General features: G+C 33.0%; 1 protein-coding gene across 2 annotated transcripts in view; it reads left to right on the top strand.

The window, feature by feature from the left end:
• LOC120776642 (venom dipeptidyl peptidase 4) overlaps positions 1–24912 on the top strand; it is a 144259-nt gene that overhangs the window by 17492 nt on the left and 101855 nt on the right. Inside the window, exon 2 of one of the 2 annotated variants that reach the window (XM_040107472.1) lies at positions 8745–9325. In XM_040107472.1, the coding sequence (XP_039963406.1) occupies positions 8903–9325 (423 nt within the window). In that variant the 5' untranslated portion in view covers positions 8745–8902. Of the gene's footprint in view, positions 1–8744; positions 9326–12717; positions 13517–24912 lie in introns of those variants that run through there. The other variant, XM_040107475.1, reaches the window with a different exon arrangement.

Here is a 24912-nt window from a genome sequence, read left to right as displayed (position 1 = left end):
AAGTAAATATATGTATTTTTTTTTAACACTTGGAAGTCTAGTTTTTTCTTTTCTATTTTCAAAATATTTTTCCTGATTTTCTGGTTAATATTCCTACCCCGTTTATAACCTATCACTAACTAACTTTTTTATTCTGCTTTAGAAAAATAATTCTTTTCTTTAATACGCTAAAGTCTTCTAATTTTGCCTATTCCTATTTTCAAAATATTTTTCTGACGTTTCGGTTAGTATTCCTACCTCATTTATAACCTATTGCTAACTAAAACATATTGTTTTGATAATTATATCCTGAACAGTATATACAAAGTTTGTCATGAAGCTTGTAATACCTAAAAAGAAACGTCGGATACTTTATCAAATATATATGTATACATACATATATATATAAATGATTAAAAAGTCGAGCATAGTCATTTAGCTATGTATGTCCGTTGGACAGACGTTTTCACATACGTTAACTAGTCCTTCAGTTTTTGAGATATCGTTCTGATATTTTACATTCCTCGTTTCTTTTCCAAGAAGCTGCTCATTTGTCGAATCCACCACTATCGGACCCCTTTATCATATGGCTGCCATACAAACTGAACAATCAGATTCGAATGGTTGTATGGAAAACATTTTTCTTTGACCAAATATCTTCACAAAATTTGGCATAAGTTATTATCTAAGACAATAGCAATCTGCGAAAAAATTGTTCAAATCAGATCACTTTAGCATATATCTGCCATACGTACTGAACGTTCAAAAACATGTTCTTGTAAGAAATATTTGGTATTTGTGAAGGCTGTTATAGCTTTGGGACAACCGAAGTTAATGGTTTTTCTTGCTTTGTAATAACTTCCACTAATTTTAACTAATCTTTTGACACTCAAGTAACTCTTGTCTGATAATAGTATGATAGTTTTTGTTATAGTGAAATGAACCCGTTTTTAATAAATAGCAGGTTAGCTAGATACTGTCATCGACTTCATTAAACTGGCGTTCTAGGAAGCTGCTTCGATGACGACGGGAAAGAGGTTTAGTTCATTGAGCCATATAAAATTTCTTCTATATGATTGCTTATGAAAGTTGGCATATAACTTTTATGAGAGTTTTTCATTGTCATTAATCTAGAGATGAGGTTATAGACTGCGCTAGAAAGTAGAATATTGAGATTGGTATAAATTTCTCTCGATACTTCTTTAACCTTAAATAACAGCTCAAGATTTCAAATCTTTATTTAGTGAGCCTTATACGTGTTGGATTTTTTGTATGGTAGATAGACTGTGTACTTCAGAAAATTTGATTTTCAACCTTGAAAATGAGGCTTCAAAAAATACTTGGCTCTTTTGCAAACATTTTCGATTATTTTCGCATTCAAGAAATTTGAACATTAACCGTAACATGAAACGTTACAAAATTTTGATTTTTTTTGCAAAAAAAAAATTTATTTTTAAAAATGGTTCGAAAATATTAAGACTTTGTGCTCGTAGTGTACTTAAAATAATTTGTTAGGCCCTTAAAAGCAAAGAGAATTGTTAACAAAGAAGAAAATTGGTTTCGTTTTTCTATATTCCTTTACACAAATGTAAAGAACATTGTTTGTAGAAAACGTCGTTTAAAGTTTGCAGCTAAAGGACGTAGAGCTCGGCGGCAGCCACCTACAAGTGACATATCTTCCACAATTTTTAAGACCAGCTTAAGAAATTTTCGAATAATTTCGTAGAACTTTTAACTGTCGATTAAGATAATATGAAAATCGATTTTTCCGACTTCCACCTTAAGGGACAACATGGGTTTTCTTGAGCAAAAAGCGGTTGACTTTCAATAATTCTACATCCGATTTCCACCTTAAGGGACAACATGGGTTCCCTCGAGAAAAAAACGGTTTATTTTCAATAATTCTACTTCAAATAAAAAATTAAATATTTCATCAATACTTATTATTATTCCAAAAATTTGCAATACAGAAAGATTTTGTTAAATTTTCATAGGAAAATATTCAAAACTCGACAATTACGACGCCATTTTTGGCAGGCCCTCGGAAAATGGATGTCTTACAGGATAAATGTTTTAAAAAAAAATACATGTTTTAATCAAAACCATAAACTAGGCATTGGACGAAGAAAAAAATTGTATTCCTGACAGGGGTCTTTTGAAAAAAAAAATTAAAATTTGGTGAACCAAACGTCGATGCGTTTTTGTTTTAAAAATATAGTTGTAATTGAAAAACTTCGTTCAAGACCTTGTAGATTATAACTCGAAGACTTGTGCAAAATTTATTAAAGATCCGTTGAGTAGTGCACGAGAAATCTTGACAATCGACTTTGAAAACACAGTTTCGAGGAAAACGCGATTAAAGACGGCGCACTTAGCCTAGCTAGCCTCGGTAGCACAAGTTCTCAAGGCTGTATCGCCGAAACTATTACGCAGATCAACTTGAGCATTTAGGACAATGTTCTAGAGGTGTTGTAGAATTTAATATGATAATAAAAAAATGCGATTCTTTGAAACCCGTAAATTCATGTAACCCCTAGAGTGACTATATAGCTGATCTCGAGAGCGCAACTTTTCAAGGCTGCATCGTCAAAACTATTAGATAGATCAACTTGAGCATTTATAATAATATTTTAGAGATTATATAGTGAAATAAGACAATAAAATATTGAGTTTTTGAAGCCGTGAAACCCATTTAAGCGCTTAACATAAACATACCTAAAACTTTAAATATAAAATGCTTGAGTTTTTATATAATTTAACAATAGTTGGAAATTTAATTTTCGAAATAAAGTATCGTATTATCGAGGGAATTTGTTAAGTCTTATATAACTTTATACAAAAATGATTTTTTTGAACGAAATTTCACGATATTTTGGACTACTAGATAGTAAACTAATGAAAAAAGTCAGATATATTTCTTTTATAGAACTTTTTCGAATTCATATATCCAAATCCAAGATTTTAATGCATAACTAAAGCTTCAAAAAATAGTAAAACTTCAAATTATACAGACAAACTCAAATCTCCAACCTCTAAACTCAAAACAAAAAAATTAAAAAATTTCAGTTAGTTCAACTTTTTAACTACTTCACTGCCCAAATGCTAACAAATACTCCCTTGAATGCCTAAACTATTATTCTTTTTATGTAATTTTTAGCACAAAGCATTTATTATGTCCAACAAACACCACTTTATTGTTAAGGGCGCTACAAGCTATTACTCTTCCACTTGTTACCACAACATTTTGTCTATTGGAAATGCCTTTTAGACCAAAAAAGCACAAGAATTTTCATATTGAGATGCTGTGTTTGATTGTCATAAATCACGAGCTGCACTCACGAACAAATGAAGCGCGGCAAACTGACGACAAAACGGTACTTTGTATAGACGCAATAATATATGCAAATATTAAAATTGTTGTCTCACTGACTCAACATATTTTTAAACACCAAAACTAAATGATACGTGTTTGTAGTTATTTTGTTTAGTATTAACCCAAATTCACAGCAGAGAAAAATAAAAACAAATGCAAAAATAAAAGAACACACGCTAAATGTGTCGGCAATTGGGGCCAGATAAATCGACGAGATAAAATTAAATCATATTTTGTAATTTTTTTAGTATTTATTGTATTGTTGTTGTTGTGTTGGCACACTTTTTGTTGGCATAAACGCGTGAGTTCTTTAAATAAATGAGTTTTGTTTGAAAACCATTAAATTAAAACACTGTTATTTATGGGCCACCACGCGCATGCGCGTAAAAAAGTGTAGCGGGTGTTAGTCTTTTTTGTTGTTTTTTGGGCTTGTTTTTGTGTTTTTTTGTTTTTTTTTTTTAACCTGATGCAACAAATCACCTTTTTATTTTAATCACGTCGCCTTAAAATCGCATACGAAACACGCGCACCCTTTTACGCCTGCGCACGTTCACTGAAGGCGCGTTCACTGAAATATCTTGTCACTTTTAATGTGCTGTTTTTAGTTTCTATATATTTGTGTGTATTTTTGAGCTTCAGCTGCTATCACCGGCACAACATTTCGCGCGAAAGTCTTCAAAGATACTGACTGTGGGGTTTGGTGTTCGATACGCCATGGCCACGGCCGCGTACGCAGCCAATGACGCTGCCCAAGTGCGCTGCTGTTACTGCTGTCACTGAATGTTGTTGCTGTTGCTTTTAGTGGTGTTGTTGTTGTTATTATTTTTATTGTTGTTGTTGTTGTCGATCTTCTTTTTTATTGTTGTTGTTCTGCTTGTTATTGTTGTTTTTCTATTTGTTGTTGTTATTATTCTTGCTGTTACTGTTTTTGTTGCTGTTACTGTTGGCACTGGCGTTGCCGTCGACGTCGCCGCCGGCTTTGTTGGCGACGTTTTCCCAATTCCGCACGCATTGTTTTGTAATTGATCCGCGGCAAAAGAGACAAAACTGCAAGCGATCGACAAGCCACAACTAACAAGCTCACCACACACACGCGCTCCACCGCGCTTCCTTGCAACTACAAACTAATTTTTGCACTTGTTTCACGTACGATTAGCTACTGTCTTGGCCGTGGCTTTGAGTTTCCGCACCATTCTGGCACTTTCGTCGCTGCGCCAACCGCTGCTACGCGTTCATCATCATCTGCATTACGTACAGCAGCGGCGTTCGCGGCTGCGTCAATTCGCCTCCACATATGTACATACACAGGCGCTTATGTATGCTATACGCGGCGGCCCATCAGCGTTTAGAACACTTTACACATGCGCACCGATATGCGTGCGCTCAAAGAAAGTCTCTGCGGCTCTTTCTTGGCTGCGTGTGCTTAACTGCGCTCTTCTCAGCCATTTATTTAACTTTTAGTTATTTACTTTGTTAGTCATGTAGCCAGTCGCGTGGTTAGTTAGTTAGTTGGTCAGCCACAAATCTTCCGAGTCAAGTTGAGTTTGGTTAGCGGCTTGTTTGCCTGTTTGTTTGCTTGTTCGTGGCGCTGATTGCTGGCTATCATTGTTGCTGCTTACATGCTGATACCTTGTTGTTTTTGTTGTGCTGTTGTTCTACGGCTGCTTTGGCGGCGTTGCAGACGTATGCGCACCTACACACCAGTGTCTTTATATGTGTGTGTCTATGCATATGTTTGGCTGTGTAACATTGTCGTTTATGCGTTCAGCTTGTGTGGCTGGCAGGCGGTGCAAATGGTCAGTTTATGCTAATAGGTTTTACGCTTGGCTGACGTTAGTCGAGCTAACAAAACACTGTTCTAATACACTGAGAGAAATTTTCAAGCAAAATAATGGATTTTCGAGTTTCTTTCAAGATCGAACTTGACATAGGATTCGAACTAAGGTAGGCTTAAATATATTTTTTACATTGAGATGAGAGATACGTGTGGTATTTAGTCTTACATTTTTTAGACCTAGTCTAATTTGAACTACCCAATTCGGCCTAGCCTTATTTTTTCATACTGATTAGATTAGGTTAGGTAAGTTAAATAGGCTGATATCTTCTGAGGTCACGAATAATTCCACTTGGACATCTAGAGACGTCTGTTTCTTGTAGTGCCCAGAATCCCTAGGTATTAATTAAAAAGACCGCCGCATATCGACAAATCGCCTAGACTCTGCCAGCTAATTTCGTAGAAATAATGCAAACCGAGCTGCTTTTGGCCTTAATTTGGCGAAAGCTGGACTGTGGAGAAGAAAGTGCCTATATGTTTACAACTCATCTACCTCCATGCAACTTTGACAAGTTGCGTTTCCCAAAATAGCCTCTCCGCATGAGTGCCAAAGGTACATTGTCCCGTTAGGACATTATCTTTGGTCAGGTCATGTGAACCTTGCTAATAGCTGGTAGTTACAGCAAAACTGAAACTCCAGAACACTTGCTAATTGACTGCATAGCAGTCTGCCGACGTAGGATAAAGGTTCTTGTACCCATGTTACCAAATAAGGAGCGCATCGCCTCACTAACACCTAGCAATGTATTGGAATTTATCAATCTGCTGGGACTAGGTGGGTGTGGGTTGTTGTGACTTAGTAGAAGACCAAATAGACCTACGGTCGCGGTGCAATCCTCCTATATTTATCTTATCTTTTCTTAGTAATTTCATGGATCTTTTACGTTCCACTCTGGATCAGAAGACTTTCGCAAATCCACAAGTGCTGTTTGCTGACTAACGTTTGCCGAGCTCGCATGGCGCTCATAGTTACACCGCCCGAATGCACGCAGACAGAGAAACTCTCTGCTCATTACCATCCTGATGGAATTTGTTTAAAGGTTCTTGCAAGCTCATTGGCCCTATATTTGCCGACAATTCTGCTGTCTCCAGGCATTCAGACATTAATATGGAGAATGAGACTACTGCTACTGAAGTCGTCCACTCTTTAACTAGCTTTTAGTGCTCTGTCCGCGAGCTCGACCTGCCTTTCATCCCTTTCTTACTCTTAAATAACCACTAGATTCATTGTAAAATGCTTGATTGGCTTTTACATATATAAGCTTTTCGGATTATTTTATTGTTATGAGAACTTCATGGACCTAACCTCGCCTCGAATAATTTAATTTTGTAAGATGATTTCAAGAAAGAAAAGTCTTCAAGAAAATGTTACTACAACAGAGTTCAAGCGAATAGTCCTTTCCTCCAGTGGCAAATTAAGGTAGCGAGTCCAATTTTATACGAGTCACAGCAGCCTAAGATGTCATCTGCACATACATATGTGACCAAAATTGGTTCTACGACCTTGTAATCAAAGCACATACTCCTTGATTGGTTCGCGATGACAAAAAAAGTGTCTCTATATAGTGAAAATGAATCCGATTAGAGTACAGGTCACATACATTAAGCAAGAGTCTTTTCCAAGTCTTCTTGACACAACTGAGTTAAATGAAAGGATGTGTTAATAGGAGAGGGTACAAAAGAACACAGGTTGTAGTGCAACTCAAATTTAACTCAAGTACAGAACTGAATCCGAAAATTCGCAGTGAGGCGATATACTTTCAGACTGAATTTAAAGGTAATGTACATGCGTCTTTCAGATTAGACAGAGTTATTTCTGACAAACGCAGAAGCTTAGAAGCTTCGATGGACTGAAAGACTGCATATTCGGCACACAAAATATCCTATCGATATATTCATAGTACATACATATAAATATAAGGGGGCAAAATCTTGTGTATTCATTTAATTTTTGTTAGAACTAAATTAAAATGAGTGTTTTGGGACCCATTTCTAGTGCATGGTTGTATCTAGACCCTTGCGAAGTAACAAACAGTACCAAAACTATGATTATACCTAACTAAAAAATGCTTCCAGCTTGCGAAAGTATCATTCATACTGACAAAGAAGACCACAAATGTCATAAGCAGCATAACCTTTGATGTCATTTCTCCTGCATTCTTTCCCTTTACACAAAATGTAAAAGAAATTAGTGAAATAAAGCCAACAGGTTTCGGTTTATGGAATGCCCTCTTTATAAGTGGATTTATCATGCTCTTTTTATCGAATGTGTGTATGTAAAAATGCATTTATTTGACAGTGAAAGGCTCACCAAGGTACCTGCCTACCAGTGTGTGAAAAGAAATAAGTACTTTATATTGGTGTTAATGGATGTATATTAGAGCGGGTCATTTTATGGGGAGCCAAAAAAAAAAACACGGAAGAATTGCGAATACTAGAAATGTTCTGCGGAACATTCTAAATAACTTTGCTTAAGAGATTATCGGTCTAAAACTGGTTTCGAATCAGCGATTCTTAAGGCGAAGTGTTTTAAGGGTTACAACAATTTGTTCGGTAGTTTTTGAGATATCCGTATGAAAATGAATACGTAGCTGTATTTTTATGTTCTATTGAACATTTGTTGGAAGCGGTCAGATCGGACAACTATATCACATATCTCCCATAGACCCTATTACATATATAGATTTTTTGAATTTCGCTTTAAAAATAGCTGGATTGGAAACCGATTTTAAACCCATAGTTTCTTAAAAAGTTATTCAGAATGATTTTCGCATGCGCGATTTCACCGTTTTTTGGCTCCCTCTAATATAGATCCATAGTCTTTTCAGGAAAGTTGTTAAGTATGATCCATAGAACATTTCCCATCTATACGATTTTAGAGATAAAAAGCCGACCCACTCTACTGTTTGAGATCAAGTACTCTTTTCTGCATTCTCAAATGTACGAATCGGACAACTTTTGAATTTTCGAAGTCAACTTCTGTTTGCAGTTCCTTACTTGAGCGACAGTGTTGAGCCAGACAGACAGGTAACCTCTAATATTTTGTGTTTTAGAAAAGCTTGAAAGAACTAGAAAAGATTGCTCGTAAAAAAACGATATTACATTTTTTCGTTTATATCTATAGTGAAATGATAAGGACAGCTCTGTAATAGACATTATACCAAGCCACTTACTGAAGCGTAAATATTCAAGTAAATTAATTGGCAGTCCTCAGACCTTCTATAAATCATAATATGAAAGAAAAAACTTTGAACCGATCAAAAAAGGTGTTGCAGGGGGCTTTATTTGAACAGAACTAATGATAAATATGGATTTTAAATTTTATCTGAGACCTGTTTGTCAGAAAAGTGCATTACTACCCGAAAGTACTACCTGGTATCTAACAAACAACAAGTTAGCTAATCAAAGAGATCATCCAGATGCTGGAAACTTTGCATGATTTTTATTGAAATGCAATTAAAATATATTATATATTTTTGGTTCTTCACCATACTTTAATCATAAATCCATTGTATGTACCCAAATAATAATATATCTTCCATATTTCATGCATTTCAGATCTCACTCAAACTCAGAAAATTCACACCTAACCTAAAATTAACAGTAAAAACACAAACGCAAAAAAAAATAATAATAATAATAACAAAACGACAAAGTTCTCTCAAACAAGTGTAACGCGCATGCACCACGAACACTAATTGCAATTTGAAACAGTGATGAGTACCCGATTGGAGATACCGCACACACACGCCACTACTCGAGCAGAAAAAGCCAACGCAGCGCAGGGCAGCAGCACGCGACGACCAGGTGGCGGTGTGGCGCGCAATAAGCGAACACCAACAACAAAAGCAGTTGGCAGTATCGGTGGCGCTGGTGGTCTACTCGGCACCTTGGGAACGCGTATCAATCGCTTTCAGTCGGTTAATTACAGCGCACTGCAGCAAGGTGATCCCGAAGCAGGCGTGAGTGCTAACAGTAAAAACAACAATAACTATTTGAGCGTCAGTGGCAGCAGTAGTGAGGAGGATCTCTTTCCAACGCGCAGCAGCAGTGCGTCGCCGTCCAAAAGGAAAGTGCGTAGAAAAATGGGACGCCGCGGCGGTTATTCAATGCGCGATGCCTTCGATGAAGGACGTTCGGTAAGTGCGAAGAATTTGCAATTATTTCTTACTCTTGTATGTGCATAAAAACAAAAAAAAAGAAAAACAAAAACTGTTCGTGCGCCTGGCGCTTGGCTGGGAATTGTGTATGCAAAAGGCGTCTGCTCCACAATTAAAAGAAAAATTGGAATTCAGTTCGGTATAAAAGGTACAAAACTGCAAATAACTGAAATACTTTACAAATACAAATTTACATGTCTGCATATACGAATGTTTGGTAAATTTGGAAAGTGATTTTTTGCGGATCTGTTTCAGCGCCATAAAGTTCCATTAAATTACTTTGAAACTCCTCACTCCTCGTTGTTATGCATTCATAGGCTTGTGGACGCTTGAAACAACAATGTTTGGAATTTAAATTACTCGTGTGATTGCTTGAGTTTATCGTAGATATATTATTTTATTGCATTTGTATTACAAACACGCGAGATAGAGATATGTTACCTCACTCTGTTAAGCTAGTGTGTTATGAAGACTGCCGGGGTTTAAATATATACGGAAATTGAAAGCTTCAAAATCTTAATTTTTGAAGTTTTCTGGTTTAGGAACATAATTTAGAGTAAAAGCTAGTTAATTTCTTTAAACTTCTCGACTTTATGTTGGATTGGCGCAGTGAAAGGAATATTGATCTTTGCGATTTCTCTCAGTAGTTTTTAAATTCAAATCATCTCTCTCTCTCTCTCTACACCTCTAACTCCCTTTCTCTCTCATCTCTCATCTCTCATCTCTCTCTCTCTTATTTCCCTCTCTCATTAATTGTTAACAAAAGCTGTCATCCCAACTTTTTTTAAATCATAATTGATCCTACAGAACCGTAATTGGTCGGTAATAAACCAATAACACATTTATCATCAAAATCGAAAGCTTTGGTTTTCGATCACAACAATTCAATTTTCTTCAGATCTCACATATTAAATGCACTTCTTGCCACTGCTGCTAGGTACGTAGTTAGGTAGAGTGGCTGTCTGACGACGCAACTAGGTCTTTTGGAAGTCCATTGTGATACCACCGGGACTAAACTCCCTACACTATATTGTCGCCTCTCTGAACCACCCTTTGCTTCTGATGAAGTTCATCAGTACGGAAATTTTTATTTGTGAACCCTTCGAGACGTCGTCACGAAATTGGCATACAAGATGTTTTAGAACCTCTTCTATTTGCACCTTCTACAATAGTCGTTATATGGCGTTCCTAGTCTACTGTCATGCCTGCCAATTAGATAGCGTTAGCATTCTTATTAGAGTTCTTTTATCTTTCCTTTAAAATTTTAGAAGTTAGCATGAGCGGTTCACATTCCATTCACGTCAGGTTTGCCTGTATCTCAAGCAAGTCAGGTATTGATTCTACCCAGCAAGTAGCTAGGGGAATATACATTCCCTCTTTCCCGGATTCTAATTGTAGTGCAGTGTCTGTTCTGGCCAGTTCATCTGCATGACAGTTCCCTGGGATATCCCTATGTCCTGGATCCCATTGCATCCTTCAAGAGAACAAAGCATTCTCTCATTAACTTTGAAAAGACTCTAAGAGCCTTTAGCGAGTTCAAAGCCGCCTGGTAATCTGTATATATACATATATATTCTGTATAAATATATTTATTGTGAGAACAAGAAGGCTTTCCAGACCGCTCTGTACCCCAACCATAGTGGGAACACCCATATAAGAAGTCAGGCTATGGCTAGATACCGCACAACTACAATAAGAACGAACTGTTACCAGCCTCTTTCGGTCTACATCGTGATACTGTGGTATCTATACCAGTCGGCACCTTCGGGGAGGGTGCGACGGGTGATTTTTGGCAACCAAAACTGAATTACTGCTTTCGATATAAAAACTATTGATATTTAAGAATTATTATTACTCCTATCTTGACAACAAATTTTATCTATACAAATTCTAAGATATTCAATAATAAAAAGCATTATCCAGGTATCTTCAGACCACTGTATGCAATACTTTGCCAACAGCCGTTTCAGAGCTTTCAAGCGTAAACAACAAAGCTTTGCGCCCTACTCAGAGTAAAAGTCAACAGCGGCAACTGTGAGCGCAGCTGTACAGCGCTGTTAACGCGCTCTCTAGCTACTCACACGCGCGAACCACCTGTTACGCGCACGGTTACTCTCTACGCTCGACGCACTCATGCCCAGCGCGCGCTGTCCCTACACAGATTACGTCACGGTTGGAGCACGCGTCTTCGCTCGTGCGCTTTTCACCGCATATTTATCGCTATTTCCGTGTTTTGCTCAACCGGTACGTAAACGAGAAAGCGCGAAGCAGCGAGCGAAGTGAAAATGCCGACAAATAAGCTGATACTGTGTACGTGAGAGCAGGGAGCTACTTGACTAGGTAGTCGTATTGTCGTATATGACAAAGCGGCGCTGGCCGGAGTCCATGCGGGCGTGTGTAACACTGTGAACATTGGCATTTTTCTGCATTACATTTTGTGTCTGACTTTCGCTATTAACTGTTGTTTGGCGTATTTATTGCTACACTACTTGGCTGCCTCTTTTTTGCCTTTGGCCGCCTCTACACACGCCTTCTCATTTGTGTGCTGGCTTTTTGTTTTGTTGTTTTGTTATTGCGCGCGCGAGTCGAGCGTGCGGCTGTGTGCGTGGTGGGGCCATGATTTTGGCACTTACACGACAGACTCCAGCCAGTCGTCAGCCAAATCCGGTCGTCTATGCCGTATGCTGTTGGTGGCGTTCCATTCGATTTGCACTGTACGTTTCAGTCTAAGCAAAATCTTCGCCAACGACGGTCGCTTTCTGCTCGTTCTATCCCTTGGTTCGGTCGTCGATACGAAACCGCTGTGGCTGGGTGCGCGCGTGTTGTGGCAACGAAAGCACTTTCTTTCCGATTACGCGATTTTACTTTATTTATTTCAATTTATTTTTGATTATTTTTCGATTTGGTGAAATGACACAGTGACTAAACATTGGCTAATTTGTGGTTACTAAATGCTTTGCTACAAACGACTGGGACGTCCCTTAATATTTTTTTGTGAGCAAATTGTATTATTTGTCTTGTGATTTTTCCTTGTTTTTCAACTACTTTTGTGGTCGCTAAAATAATGCCGACTCGAAGTTTGTGAAAGTGAAAACTTATGTGCACATATTGTTTTTGTAAAAGTTTACTACGTACAAATTGTTATTGTCGTTGCAACGGTAACTCCAAAGCATAGTCTCTTTTCGCTAAGAAATAAATTGTCTTAAAAGTGTTTGGAACCCAAGTTAGATGCTTAGAAAAAGTGCCAAATTTTCAAATTGAAGAATAAAAAAGTAAAAAAATAAATAAAAAAAATAATTAAAAAATTATTAAAAAATTATTATTAAAAAAATTAATTCTTAAAAACGGAAAAATTATTAAAAAAATAATTTAAAAAATAATAATAATTACTAAAAATCAACTAGTCTCCTTGATGCGTGTAAGTTAAAAGCTTAAGAGTTCATTTACTTTAAGCCAAATAGTGCTAGAAATTCCAGCGTACTGCATTTTTCCAACAAGCGTTTGTTTTTGTATTGCACCGCTTTAACAGTCTTTTATTTTCGCCACGCATTTTGTTGTTGCCGAAATACTTACGGCTTAGCACACGAGAAAAAAGTCCAGTTTTTTGCTGACACATACACACAATAGCAAGTTACAAACCGCTTGGACTTAGCCGCCACTCTGTCCAGCGGCGCTACTCAACAACAAGAATTCAGTGTGTACAGCCTTTGTCACAAAATTGGACACACTAGCGGCTAGAGCGTCGAAAATTCGCAATTAGCATTGTAGTGCAGCACGTGTGAACAACAACAACAAGGAAAGCCAGAAAAGCAGGAACAACAACAACAAAAAAGCAGTGCTAGCAGCAGCGCAGCTGGGCACGACATCTCCAAGTACTCCAAACTCCGAACTGATAAATTCCAACTCCAGCCTATAAACTGCCTGCAGCTTACGACTGCCTGCCAATAACAACAACAGCGTCCACTTCCTTGCTTCCTGTGCGCAAAATACCGGTATTTTGGTGAAGTCACCTCCTCCGCTTCGCCAAACTGCTTGGGTACGTCGGCGTACGCTACGTCAAAGTGTGCCGCCTATATTGAGAAGCATAGCTGTTTGGATTTCTGCATCACCTCACTGCCTGCGCCTGCAAAGTGATGATCTGCGTATGCACGTCTTCGCCCGCAACGAATGGTGAGTTTCGGCGTTATTTATGAGTTTGCATATTTGCGGTGCCTTTTCGCGATGTTTTTTTGCCTTTACTCGAGGGGACAGTGATTTTTGTGCTTTTCATTTTGCTTGTAATATTTTGGCTTAATGAAGTGGATATTGAAAGTGTTGCTTTGTGGTGAAATTGTGGGAAGTTGTCTAAACGAATGTTGACTTCGTCTACTTTTCGCAAAATTCGTGATTATTCTTCAAATCAGATTTAAATTTCTTTGTCAGTAGAAAAATATTTTTGAAAAGTTTCAAAATTTTAAATTGTTTTCAAATATTGAAAATTTTTTACGATTTTGAAATTTTTCTATATTTTTTTTATGAATTTTTTTTAAATTAGAAAAAGAAAATACTACCATTTTGCAAAAAAAGTTCGTAAAATATTATAATATTTGAAATTTTTTTTTCATATATTTAATTTTTTTACGATTTTGAAATATTTTTTTAATTTTTTATGAAATTTTTTAAATTTGGAGAATAGAAAATACTACCATTTTGCAAAAAATATTCGTAAAATATTATAATATTTGAATTTTTTTTCATATATGTATGTATTTAATTTTTTACGATTTTGAAATCCTTTTTATGAAATTTTTTAAGTTTGAGGAATAGAAAATACTACCATTTTGCTAAAATAGTTCAAAAAATATTATAAAATTTAATTTTTTTCATATATTTAAATATTGACTATTTTGAAAATTTGAGTATATTTTGCGGAAAAAGTTACTTCAGCAGATATATTTTTACTGCCTCTTAAAAATTCTCTTAAGATATTCAGACTACTGGAAATAAGAGTAAACCACTCAATTATGTTAGAAAATAATGCTTTTTTGAAATAATTTTCTTCAGATTGGTTATATTTTACGTTAGGAATCTGGTTATATTTTACGTAAGGAATCTATATAATATCGCGTTTATACTAGTGATAATTAATGCAGAAATGTGCAAATCTCATACACACATATACATACATATTATGCATATGATTATATGTGGTTACAGCTTACCACATTCCTGCATTTTCGTATTTTGCCTTCGTGAACTAATAAACAATATTCAACTCCCCACAGAGTTAATAGTCTTTCCTTTAACTCCGTTTGGCGCGAAGGGCCATTTTGATAAGGAAAATATAAAAATATAAAATAGGCAAAAAAGTATAATAAAATAAACTGGCGTACATTTAAAAAAAGTGAAATGCAAGAATTATATTTAGTGCAGATAAAACAACAAACAGAAATTTGGTAAGCAAATCGCGGTGGCGCGCCTTTCACCAAAAGAATTTAGCTAATTACTCCATATGTGAAATGAACTTGTTGTATGTATATATATGTATATGTTTGTACAAGTATGTGTGTGTGTATGTACACGCATGTCAACCTACCAGCGCTCGCCTGCCACTTTCTGATTTATGATTTGTTTTGATTGTCAGCTTAACTCCGATTTCTAATATCTTTTTTGCTCGCTTCGACGCTCATTCTTCACCCACTATCTGATTTATTACAAGCTTAAATGCCAAAACCACGTAATTTCATTTCCGTATGCATTACGAGCGCTACAAAATATGTGACTTTTTGACGTTTATTATGATTTTTACTTTTACATCTTATTTTTATTCATTTTTTGCTTAATAAATTTTTTTACCTTAAAGCTGAAAGCGTTGCGTTATGCTAACTGAGCAGCTATAATGTCTTAATCAAAGCATTCGATCTAAATAAGCTTAAAATTTGAAGTGGTGACAGGTAGTAGCTACATACATGTATGTATGTATACATATAAGAAAGTTTAAAAAAAATATATATAAAAAAAAATAAAAATTAAAAAGTTATTTAAAAAATTTAAACGTATAAAAATTAAAAATAAGTAAAAAAATAATGAAAATAAAATATAAAAAAATAAAAAAAATATATAAAGAAAAAATTCAAAAAAAAAATATGAAAAAAATAAATAAATGTAACTTTAAAATAAATAAATGCAAAAATTAATTAAACAAAATAAATAAAAGAGAAAATAAAAAATGATTAAAAAGAAGTAAAAAATAAAATAAATAGAATGTATAAAAATTAGAAATAATGGAATATAAATTGATCAAAAAATTAAAATTCAAAATAGAAAAAATAAGATTATATAGATAATAGGTAAAAATAAGGCGTAAGGATATAAAAGATAAAATAATTCTGGTAATAAAAATAAAAATAATGGTCAAAAACAAATAAAAAATTAAAAAATAATAAAAATTATAATTATGTATTAAATTTAAAATAAAATTAAAACTCATGAAAATAAATATAAAAATTAAATAAAAATGGGGCCGATAAAAAAGTTCAAATTTCATTAAAATTTAAAGTAAAAAGAAACTAAAAAATATATAGAAAAAAAAATAATATATGTATATGAAAAAAATAAATGATTAAAAAAATATATGAAAAATAATAAATATAAAAAAATATAATAAAATTAAAAATAAAAATGGAATAATAACAAATATAACAAAAAAAAAAATTAAAAACATATAAAAAATAAAAAATATACAAACATTAAAAAATATATTAAAATTAACAAATAGAAAAAACTTAAAAAATAAAAAAAATAGCGCAAAAGCCAAAAAAGATATTTTCCTTGCTCTCTTGTGTCAGCCAAAACCAGTTTTCACTAATATCAATTGGTTTTGTTTTTTTTTTATATTTTGCTTCAGCCAGAAATTCCATTGCATACCATGCAGTCTTTCATAGCACGAAATGTGCACATGTTTACATATTAATGAATATGTGTGTATATATACTCAAACAAGCCGGCAAAGCAATTCAGTTTTCTGATTCTGCATATACTCGTTTATTAAAAGAATGTAAAAAATAGAAAAATTACAAAATGTTTTAAAATGCGTCACACATTTGCAATGTTTTCCATATTTTTTTTTTTAATAAAATTTTAAACTAAGTTTAGTATTTAATTGTGAATTTTAATCATTGGCAAATTTAATATAATGTTTTTGAACTTGTTCTCTATTAAAGTTAAATATTAAAAAATGTTAAAAAAGCAGTAAATCTATCAAGCTTGTCAACTCAATTGTTTTCCTTTTTCTATTCAAATTTAATTTATTTTTTTTTGTTATGAACTCACATATTTAGAAACAAAAACGAAATAATAGAAAAATTACGAAATATTTCCATAAAAAATGTTTCAGTTTTTTTTACATTTTAAATATTTGTATTCTTGCACTTACTTTTCTTTACAGAATTTTTTTTTTTGATTTTTTCCATAAAAAGATTTTTTTTTCACATCGAAATCACTTGATGATTTTTTTCTAATTTTTTTCTAATTTTTTTGTTTTAAACAAATTATTAAAAATTGTTCAAAATTCCATTAACCTGAACCCTTTTCCATTTTATCAAACCAAGTACAACGTCTTACTACTGAAAAACAACAACTATCATCTGTTTCTCTGTTGACATTTTAAATTAGCTGCCTAAAAATTGTCACAAAAATATACAACAACAACAAGATTGCAAGTAATCAAAAATTCATGCCACAATAAATCTCCTTGCGATGCTTGCTAACTGCTACCTGAATTCGAAGAATAGGCGGCTAAAAGCTAAGAATCATGCGTTTCACAAAACACAAACAATTATTTACTGTTGTTGTAACCACAAACAGCACATAATAATTTCTGAAGCAAAAATGATTATATTTTCACTTTTGCGCAATTGTTTTAGTAAACTTTATGGCGAGCAGCGCTTTTAAGTGTCCACTTCAGGCGAAACAAGCGCCCAAGGCGATAATAAAAATGAATTGTATAGCAACAACAACAAGATAAGCATGTAAAAACAAAAGCAGTAAACTGAAATTAAAGTTAAGTGAACTAAAGCCGGGGGATTGCGTCAAAACTAGTATAAAAAAGTAAGAATAAAAGTAAAAGAAAAATTGAAAAATTAAATAAAAGCATTAAAAGTAATGACGTTAATAATAAATAGACATAATTATAATAAATGCACAAAAATCACTGTCCGTAACACTTATTTATAATAACCATTTTTTGAACCACTTGATGGTATTTATATTTATATTTAGCATTATTTAAAAATTGATTTCATAGTGCGCCGAAAACTTTTCGCACAACGCCAAATTTGCATAACTCAAGTGCTAACCATGTACGAAATATATTTACATGGAATACTACGCGCAACAGAGATTATAAATTAATAAAGTCCAAACTTCTGAAAGTCATAAGAAAAGCGCAGCCACGAAACTCACAAGTTCAGCTGAAAGTTCTTGTAATCGCTTAGGCGCTGAAGCAGTTAATAAAGAGTATTTGATTACCATAATAGTTGGTGCTTAAAATACGTAAGGCTACATGAGTGTAGTTAATTATATTTAGAGGCAGTAATGATTGTCTTTGCGGGATGAACGATGCGGTGTAAAAGAAAATATAAATTTGGAAACGCGCTTAAATAAAGTTGGGAGAAAAGTTGTATGCAGATACTGGAAATAAATATTTTTTGGAAAGTTATTGTTTTTGCTTTAGTTTGTAAGTGTTTTTTTAAACAATTGAACTAAATATATTTAAGTTTAGTCAATTAAGATTTGAGTTGCTTAAATCTAATCTGACTCACTTAATGTGCTTGAATGAAGTATTTTTAAATAAATTGAACTTATTTTATTTAAATTTAGTTAATTAAAATTTGAGTTGTAACAATCTGAGATTCAATACTTTTTTTTTTAATAAACCGAGCTAATTTTACTTAAATGTAGTCAATTAAAATTTTAGTTATATCAGTCTTACTCTATTAAGATTTGAGTTCTATACATTTTTCTTAATTAATGTTATTCAATTAAGCTTTGTTTTAAATAAATTGAACTAAATTTATTTAAATTGAGTCAACTATAATTTGAGTTGTAACAGTTTTACTCACTTAATGTAACTCAATTTAGTGTTTTGAAATAAATTTAAATAATACTCGTAATTGCTCTATTAATCAAACTGTTGCATACATTTTTTTAAACAATATTTTTTTAATAGGTACATTGAGAAAATTAGGTGCTAAATTAATGGTATACGCATAATTTCTCAATTAAGAGTTATATATTTGACTTCTAATTGAATTTTAATAAAAGTATTATATTGAAAATTTAAGATTATAATTTTTTTATTAGACAAATTGTGAAAATTAGGGGCTAAGTGAATAACACATGCTTAATTGCTCAATTAAGAGTTATATATTTGACTTCTAATTGAATTTAAATAAAAATAATACATTAAAAATTTAAAGTTATAATTTTTTTACTTGGTAAATTGAGCAAATTAAGCGCTACATTAATGGCATACGCTTAATTGCTCAATTAATAGTTATATAGTATATTTGACTTATTATAAAAATATTATAATAAATATTTTAAATAATTATTTTTTGGGTAAATTGAGCAAATTAGGCAAATAGCATACGCTTAATTGCTTAATTAAAAGATCTAAGTTTGACTTTCATTTAAATTTAATAAAAGTATTATAATACATTTTTTTAATTATAATTTTTTTATTTGGTAAATTGAGCAAATTAAACGAATGACAATTGCTCTAGAAGAGTTATACTTAAGTTTTTTTAAATTCTATATCATTTTTGTTCGAGTTACTAGCTGTCATCCCTCTAACTTTCTTCTATATTTTTCAAATTTAACTCGATTTAGTTTATTGAAACTTAATTGAAATCAGCCTATTTATTGTTTTCTTATTTCGTGTTCAATTAATATAATTTTGTTAATTTTTTTATATTATTTTTCTCATGTCAGTTATTGTCAACGGTACAATTATTTTAAAAACTTCTCATAACTAACATTTTCCATAACAATCAGCTCTATCCAATTATATATTCGGAGTGAAATTATTACCTTCTAGTGTTGAATAGATCTCATCAAAATCCGCGTCACGTTTTTCAATATTTTCTTTGCCACTACTCATTTAAACAAACGCTACTGATAACAAAACGTCGTTTCATATTTTATGTCAATTTGCTTACTATTGTTGCCCAAGTTATGGTAAATAAGTTTTACTTCACTTCAAACTTTAAGTACAGTGCGTCAAAATAGTCAGCGTTACAAAATGCGGCAAACAAAAAAATTGTTTGCATATTAAGCTGTGTATTAAGGCTGGCAGAAAAATCAGGAAAAATTACTGCAATTATTGTTTATTGAGGCGAGATATATATAGTGATATACTACACTATACCGTACTTATAAACTTGTTTATCAACCTTGATTTAAGCTGTAGCTAATAAATTTCCAAACAATCAGCATATGGAAGCATCCTTACTTACCAACTCCGTTCCTATGATAGTCGGGTCTAAGTAATGGGAACGGCCCGGTTTTTTTTATAGCCGAGTACTGTCAACTCGTCATCATGCCTCGAAATTACTTCCAAAAATGTTTTCTGTCGCTACAACAACATCAATACCATGACCTTCAATGCTGAAAATTCGGTTTGTCACATTTTAAGAAAAATAATATCAAAATTATGTTTTCACTTAGACTATTTTAACTCACGACCTTAAATTTAAACTGATTTTCGAATTTTGGTTTATATTCTTTGCTCATTCTAAGCTTTATAACACACTGTACGCCTTGTTCCTTTTCATAATGTTTCCTTAGTTTGTTTGCTTTTATTTTCGCCTGTTTCCATACTCTCCCTGAAGTTTCCCAACCGTTTTTATTGCCATTTGTATTAGTTTTAATATTTGTTTTGTTATTTATAGTATATTACTTTGTATATATTTGGTTAAGAAAGTTTGTAAATTGGCAACGTACTTTACGCACTCAAAATTTATGTAATCAAAAAGTTTACTTCTCATTGAAATGTGGGCCATTGGAGACACTTACAGTAGACTTTTCAATATGACTAGCAAGAGCGGCATTCAAAATCGTGCAAGAAAGTGCATGTAATAAATAGCTTGAGGCTAAAATTTAACCAGACATTTAAATATTAATGCTTAATTTACTGAATTAGTTACAATTGCACCTCAGCCTACATGTAGGCAAAGATTTTTTAAAACTGGCGCGTTACTTAAAAAGTGATTACATATAATCACAGTTTCAAATTGTCTCAATGAGATCATTTTTAATATAAACTTCCTTAACTCAAAACTCATTATTCTCAAAATCGCAAAAAGTATTGAAAATCTTTCTCGCCGTTTTAAAAACGGTTTTTTTTTTCAAAATTAATTATGCTCAAAATCTCAAAATTAATAAAACATCATTTTCGCCGTTTTTTATTTTTGAAAATTACTTATTCTCAAAATCTTAAAAGTATTGAAAATTTTTGCCGCTCTAAAAATTTGTTATTTTTTTTTTCAAAATTAATAATTCTTAAAATCTCACAATTAATTATTCGCAAAAGATTAAAAAAAACCTCAAAATCTTTCTAAAGGTTTTCGATAGTTTACCGGTCTCCCGCTTTTTATCTCAAAAATAAAGTATGTAATCTACTTTTAGGCTGCTACTACATTTATGGCCACAAACTTTCCCATAGCTTAATAACTCTGCGTAACGACGTAAACCCGACATTATTAAAATATTTGCAGAATTTTTCCGAGTACTTTACGACATTCGCTACATTTTGCCCACGCGCCATACAATGTGAATATAAACAATAAAAGTTGGAAAAAGCCAAAAAGAAAGAAAGAAAAGAAAAGCAGGACAAGCAGCGCCAACACAAGCTGACTGTCATGAATTTTCGATTGCCGTTGGGAAAAGGCGCGTAATTTCGGAGCAGCTCCCAAGTGGCAAAGGAAACGCATCATACAAAAGTACAGACTTTGTTAAAAAAAAAATCAGAAAAAATAGAACGACTGTAAATAAAGGTGTACGCGTAGTGAAAAAAATGGTAAAAAACGAGGCATGGCGAACAATTAACTTAACGAAACTGCAAAGTCAAAAAAAAGTAAAATAACTGCGCGCAAACTAAGAATTGATGAGGTGAAAGGTCGAAGAGCGTTCAAAGTGTAAAGAGTCATGCGCTGCTTAACCACAAAAGGGCGTGAGGGACAAAGGCGCCTAGTTGTGTTGTAAAACACTAAGCGATTTGTTTAATTAAAAGTGACTTAAATGACGTGGAAAAATAAAAGGGGACATATTGTAAAAACGTATAAGCGCCTAAAGGTATGCAAAGGCATTTAAAAAACACGGGTTGTTGACATTGAATGCAACAAAAATATTATAATTTGTTTTGGTGATTATTTATTTCGGTTTTTTATGGGAAAAACAATACTAAATGCCTAAGCATGTAAACGACTAATTGGCAATTCCAGTGAAATTTAGCGGAAAGTTAAAAATTGTGTGCATTTTGAAAAGTACGAGATGAAAATGGGTACTGACTTGAAGGCAAGAATATTAATGCGTAAAGCAATAGAAAACAATAAATAAAAGCGAGAAAAAAAGTCTCGAAATTTTTGGAAAGAACTTCATGTTAATTAAACACATTTTTTTTTGCGTAATTAAAAAAAAATTAATTTTCTAAACTTAAGTTTTTTTTTCTAAAAAAAGTTTCAAACCATTTTTTAAATCTAAAAATAATTTTTTCTTGCAAAAAAACTTCAGAACTTATTCCAAAAAGAATTTCAATATTTTAAAAATATGTTCAGTAAAGTTTTTGAAAATTTTAAAAATTCCATTCTCATGCGTCTTATTGAAACGATTTTCGCACAATTAAAAAAAAGTTTTCAGAAATTTTCTGAATTCAATAATTTATTTTTCAAAAAAAAGTTTCAAACCATTTTTTAAATTGAAATTTTTTTTAAATTTCAAAACTCATTCCAAAAAAAAAATTTGATGCCTTAAAAATATGTTGAGAAATTTTTTTGAAAATTTTAAAAAGAACGTGTTGGATTGAAAGTTCTAGTATTTTTTAAAAGTAATTTCTTGCAGGTAATCACCTTAATGTATGCTTGAAAATATTTTTGCATAATTGAAAATAAACATTTTTCAAAAAATTTTTAAATTCAATATTTTTTTCAAAAAGAGTTTCAAACCATTTTTTGAATTGATTTTTTTTCTCAATAACTTTAACTTTCCGCTAAATTTCACTGGAATTGCCAATTAGTCGTTTACATGCTTAGGCATTTAGTATTGTTTTTCCCATAAAAAACCGAAATAAATAATCACCAAAACAAATTATAATATTTTTGTTGCATTCAATGTCAACAACCCGTGTTTTTTAAATGCCTTTGCATACCTTTAGGCGCTTATACGTTTTTACAATATGTCCCCTTTTATTTTTCCACGTCATTTAAGTCACTTTTAATTAAACAAATCGCTTAGTGTTTCCCAACACAACTAGGCGCCTTGTCCCTCACGCCCTTTTGTGGTTAAGCAGCGCATGACTCTTTACACTTCTTTCAAAAAAATTTCGATGTTTTAAAAATATAGTATGTGGAGAAATTAAAAAAAATTTTTTTTTGATTGTAAGTTAAAGTTTTTTACGAGTAAGAAGCTTGAATTACTTGCGGGCAAGCGTCTTGATACAGGCTTGAAAAGATTTTTACATAATTAAAAAAAAATGTTCACAAATTTCATAACTTATTCCAAAAACATTTCGATGTTTTAAAAACATGTTGAGAATTTTTTTTGAAAATTTTAAAAAGACGCGAAGCTGTTGCATTGTAAGCTCAACTATTTTTCACGATCAAGAAACTTGAATTACTTTCAGCATGCGCCTTAATGTATGCTTGAAAAGCCAATATGAAAACAATATAAAATATTGTTGCATAGCTTTAGGCACTCACACTAAAATGTAGTTCTCTTTCTATTAATATTAAAAATAGTAAGGATATACACAGCTAGTTGGCAACTCAGTTATCGCATTCTGAGTCCCGCCTGCAAATAAAATATTCTGTACCCCAAGAATTTCAAGACAAGCGTTCATAGGACCCACCTACCTATATATATTATGGTGTAAGTATGTATATCATCTGCATCAGCGTAAATTGTTTAACGCCGTCACGTATGCACTACTTGTGCATGCCGCGTAAGTTCAATACAAACAAACAGACGCAGCAGTGCAGCAGCAATTCAAATTGAGAACCAGTTCCATTCATTGCGTTGACCAATCAGCCATGTCTTGAGCCTGAGTGGCGCCCATAACTGCAGCGCCATTGTTGCTGAGTCCATTGCAGAGGCATGGCGTTTATTTGTAGAATTTTCCTTCATCGCCACTATTTCTGTGCGTCTCTTCTGACTCTGTCTTCTACCTCGTTTTTCTTATAAGCTTTCTCACAGAGAAGAAGAATTGGTTTTTCGTCCGAAATGCGAGACTGCATGTGGCTTATATGCCAAAATAACAATCAAATGGGCGAACTTCTACAAGCATTGGTGTAACTTGGCCTAGTCAGTAAACCGTAGTCGCCGTTACAATGACCTCTCAACTCGCAGTACATGTAGCATCGCTTCGCAAGTCTTCCTTCTTTTCGGCAAGTCCATTTGTAGCATATGATTTGTGTTGCCTCTTTAACGCGCCGCATAAAACTTTCATACTTTGGCGGCGCAAAAGTTTCAAAAAGCATTTAGAAGTTTGTACATACACACATACATACATTTATATGTACATGCACACACATACATATATTTGGTCTTAAACACAATAGTATAACGCTTAGAATTGTGCTTTGTTATTTGCCTGCCGGCTCTGCTTTTCAACAAGGTTGTCTTGTACGCGCTGCTGCCTTCCGGCCTTTGCCGCTGGCAGTCTGTCTCCTTCCACCGCTGCTGAAGTGTCAGTACGTTTTCACTTATTACTTAACAACTTTCACGCTGTGTCCTTGCATGCCTTCTTGCATGTTGACCTTCTTTTTACTGTGCTGCATGTGTTGGGTTCTTTATAATGGGTGAGCGTGTCGGTTTGTCTCTCTCATTTTTTGTTGTTTTGGTTAATTAGGTAATTATGATGGCAATAATTAGGGTCATAAATTACAAGTTTACTCGCTAAGCGCTTAAGTCGAAGCAAACGGAAGTAAATTTTTTCCGAGATTTTAATATTAAAAGGGTTCATGAGTTGAAGCCAGGAATATTAATATCTAAAGCAATAGAAAACAATCAACCACAAAACATTTCGAAATTTTTGGGAAGAAGTACATCTAAATTAAAACATTTTTTTTTGATAATTAAAATAAAAAGTTTTAAAAAATTTCTAATTTAAATTTTTTTTTCAAAAAAAGTTTCAAAACATATGGTAAATTACATTTGCTTTTCCAAAAAACTTCAAAACTTATGCCAATAATATTTGAATGTTTTAAAAAATGTTTCTTTGAAAAACTCTATTTTCGATTGCTTAAAAAAATAAGGTTACAGAACTTTTTTTTGGTAAAAAAAATTTTTTCAAAGAAAGTTTGAAAAGTCAA

This window comes from Bactrocera tryoni, chromosome 5 (genome assembly GCF_016617805.1).
Source record: "Bactrocera tryoni isolate S06 chromosome 5, CSIRO_BtryS06_freeze2, whole genome shotgun sequence".
Taxonomy (NCBI): Eukaryota; Metazoa; Arthropoda; class Insecta; order Diptera; family Tephritidae; genus Bactrocera; species Bactrocera tryoni.
The sequence above is the reverse complement of the archived record's forward strand: the minus strand, read 5'-3'. Positions and strand labels throughout refer to the sequence as shown.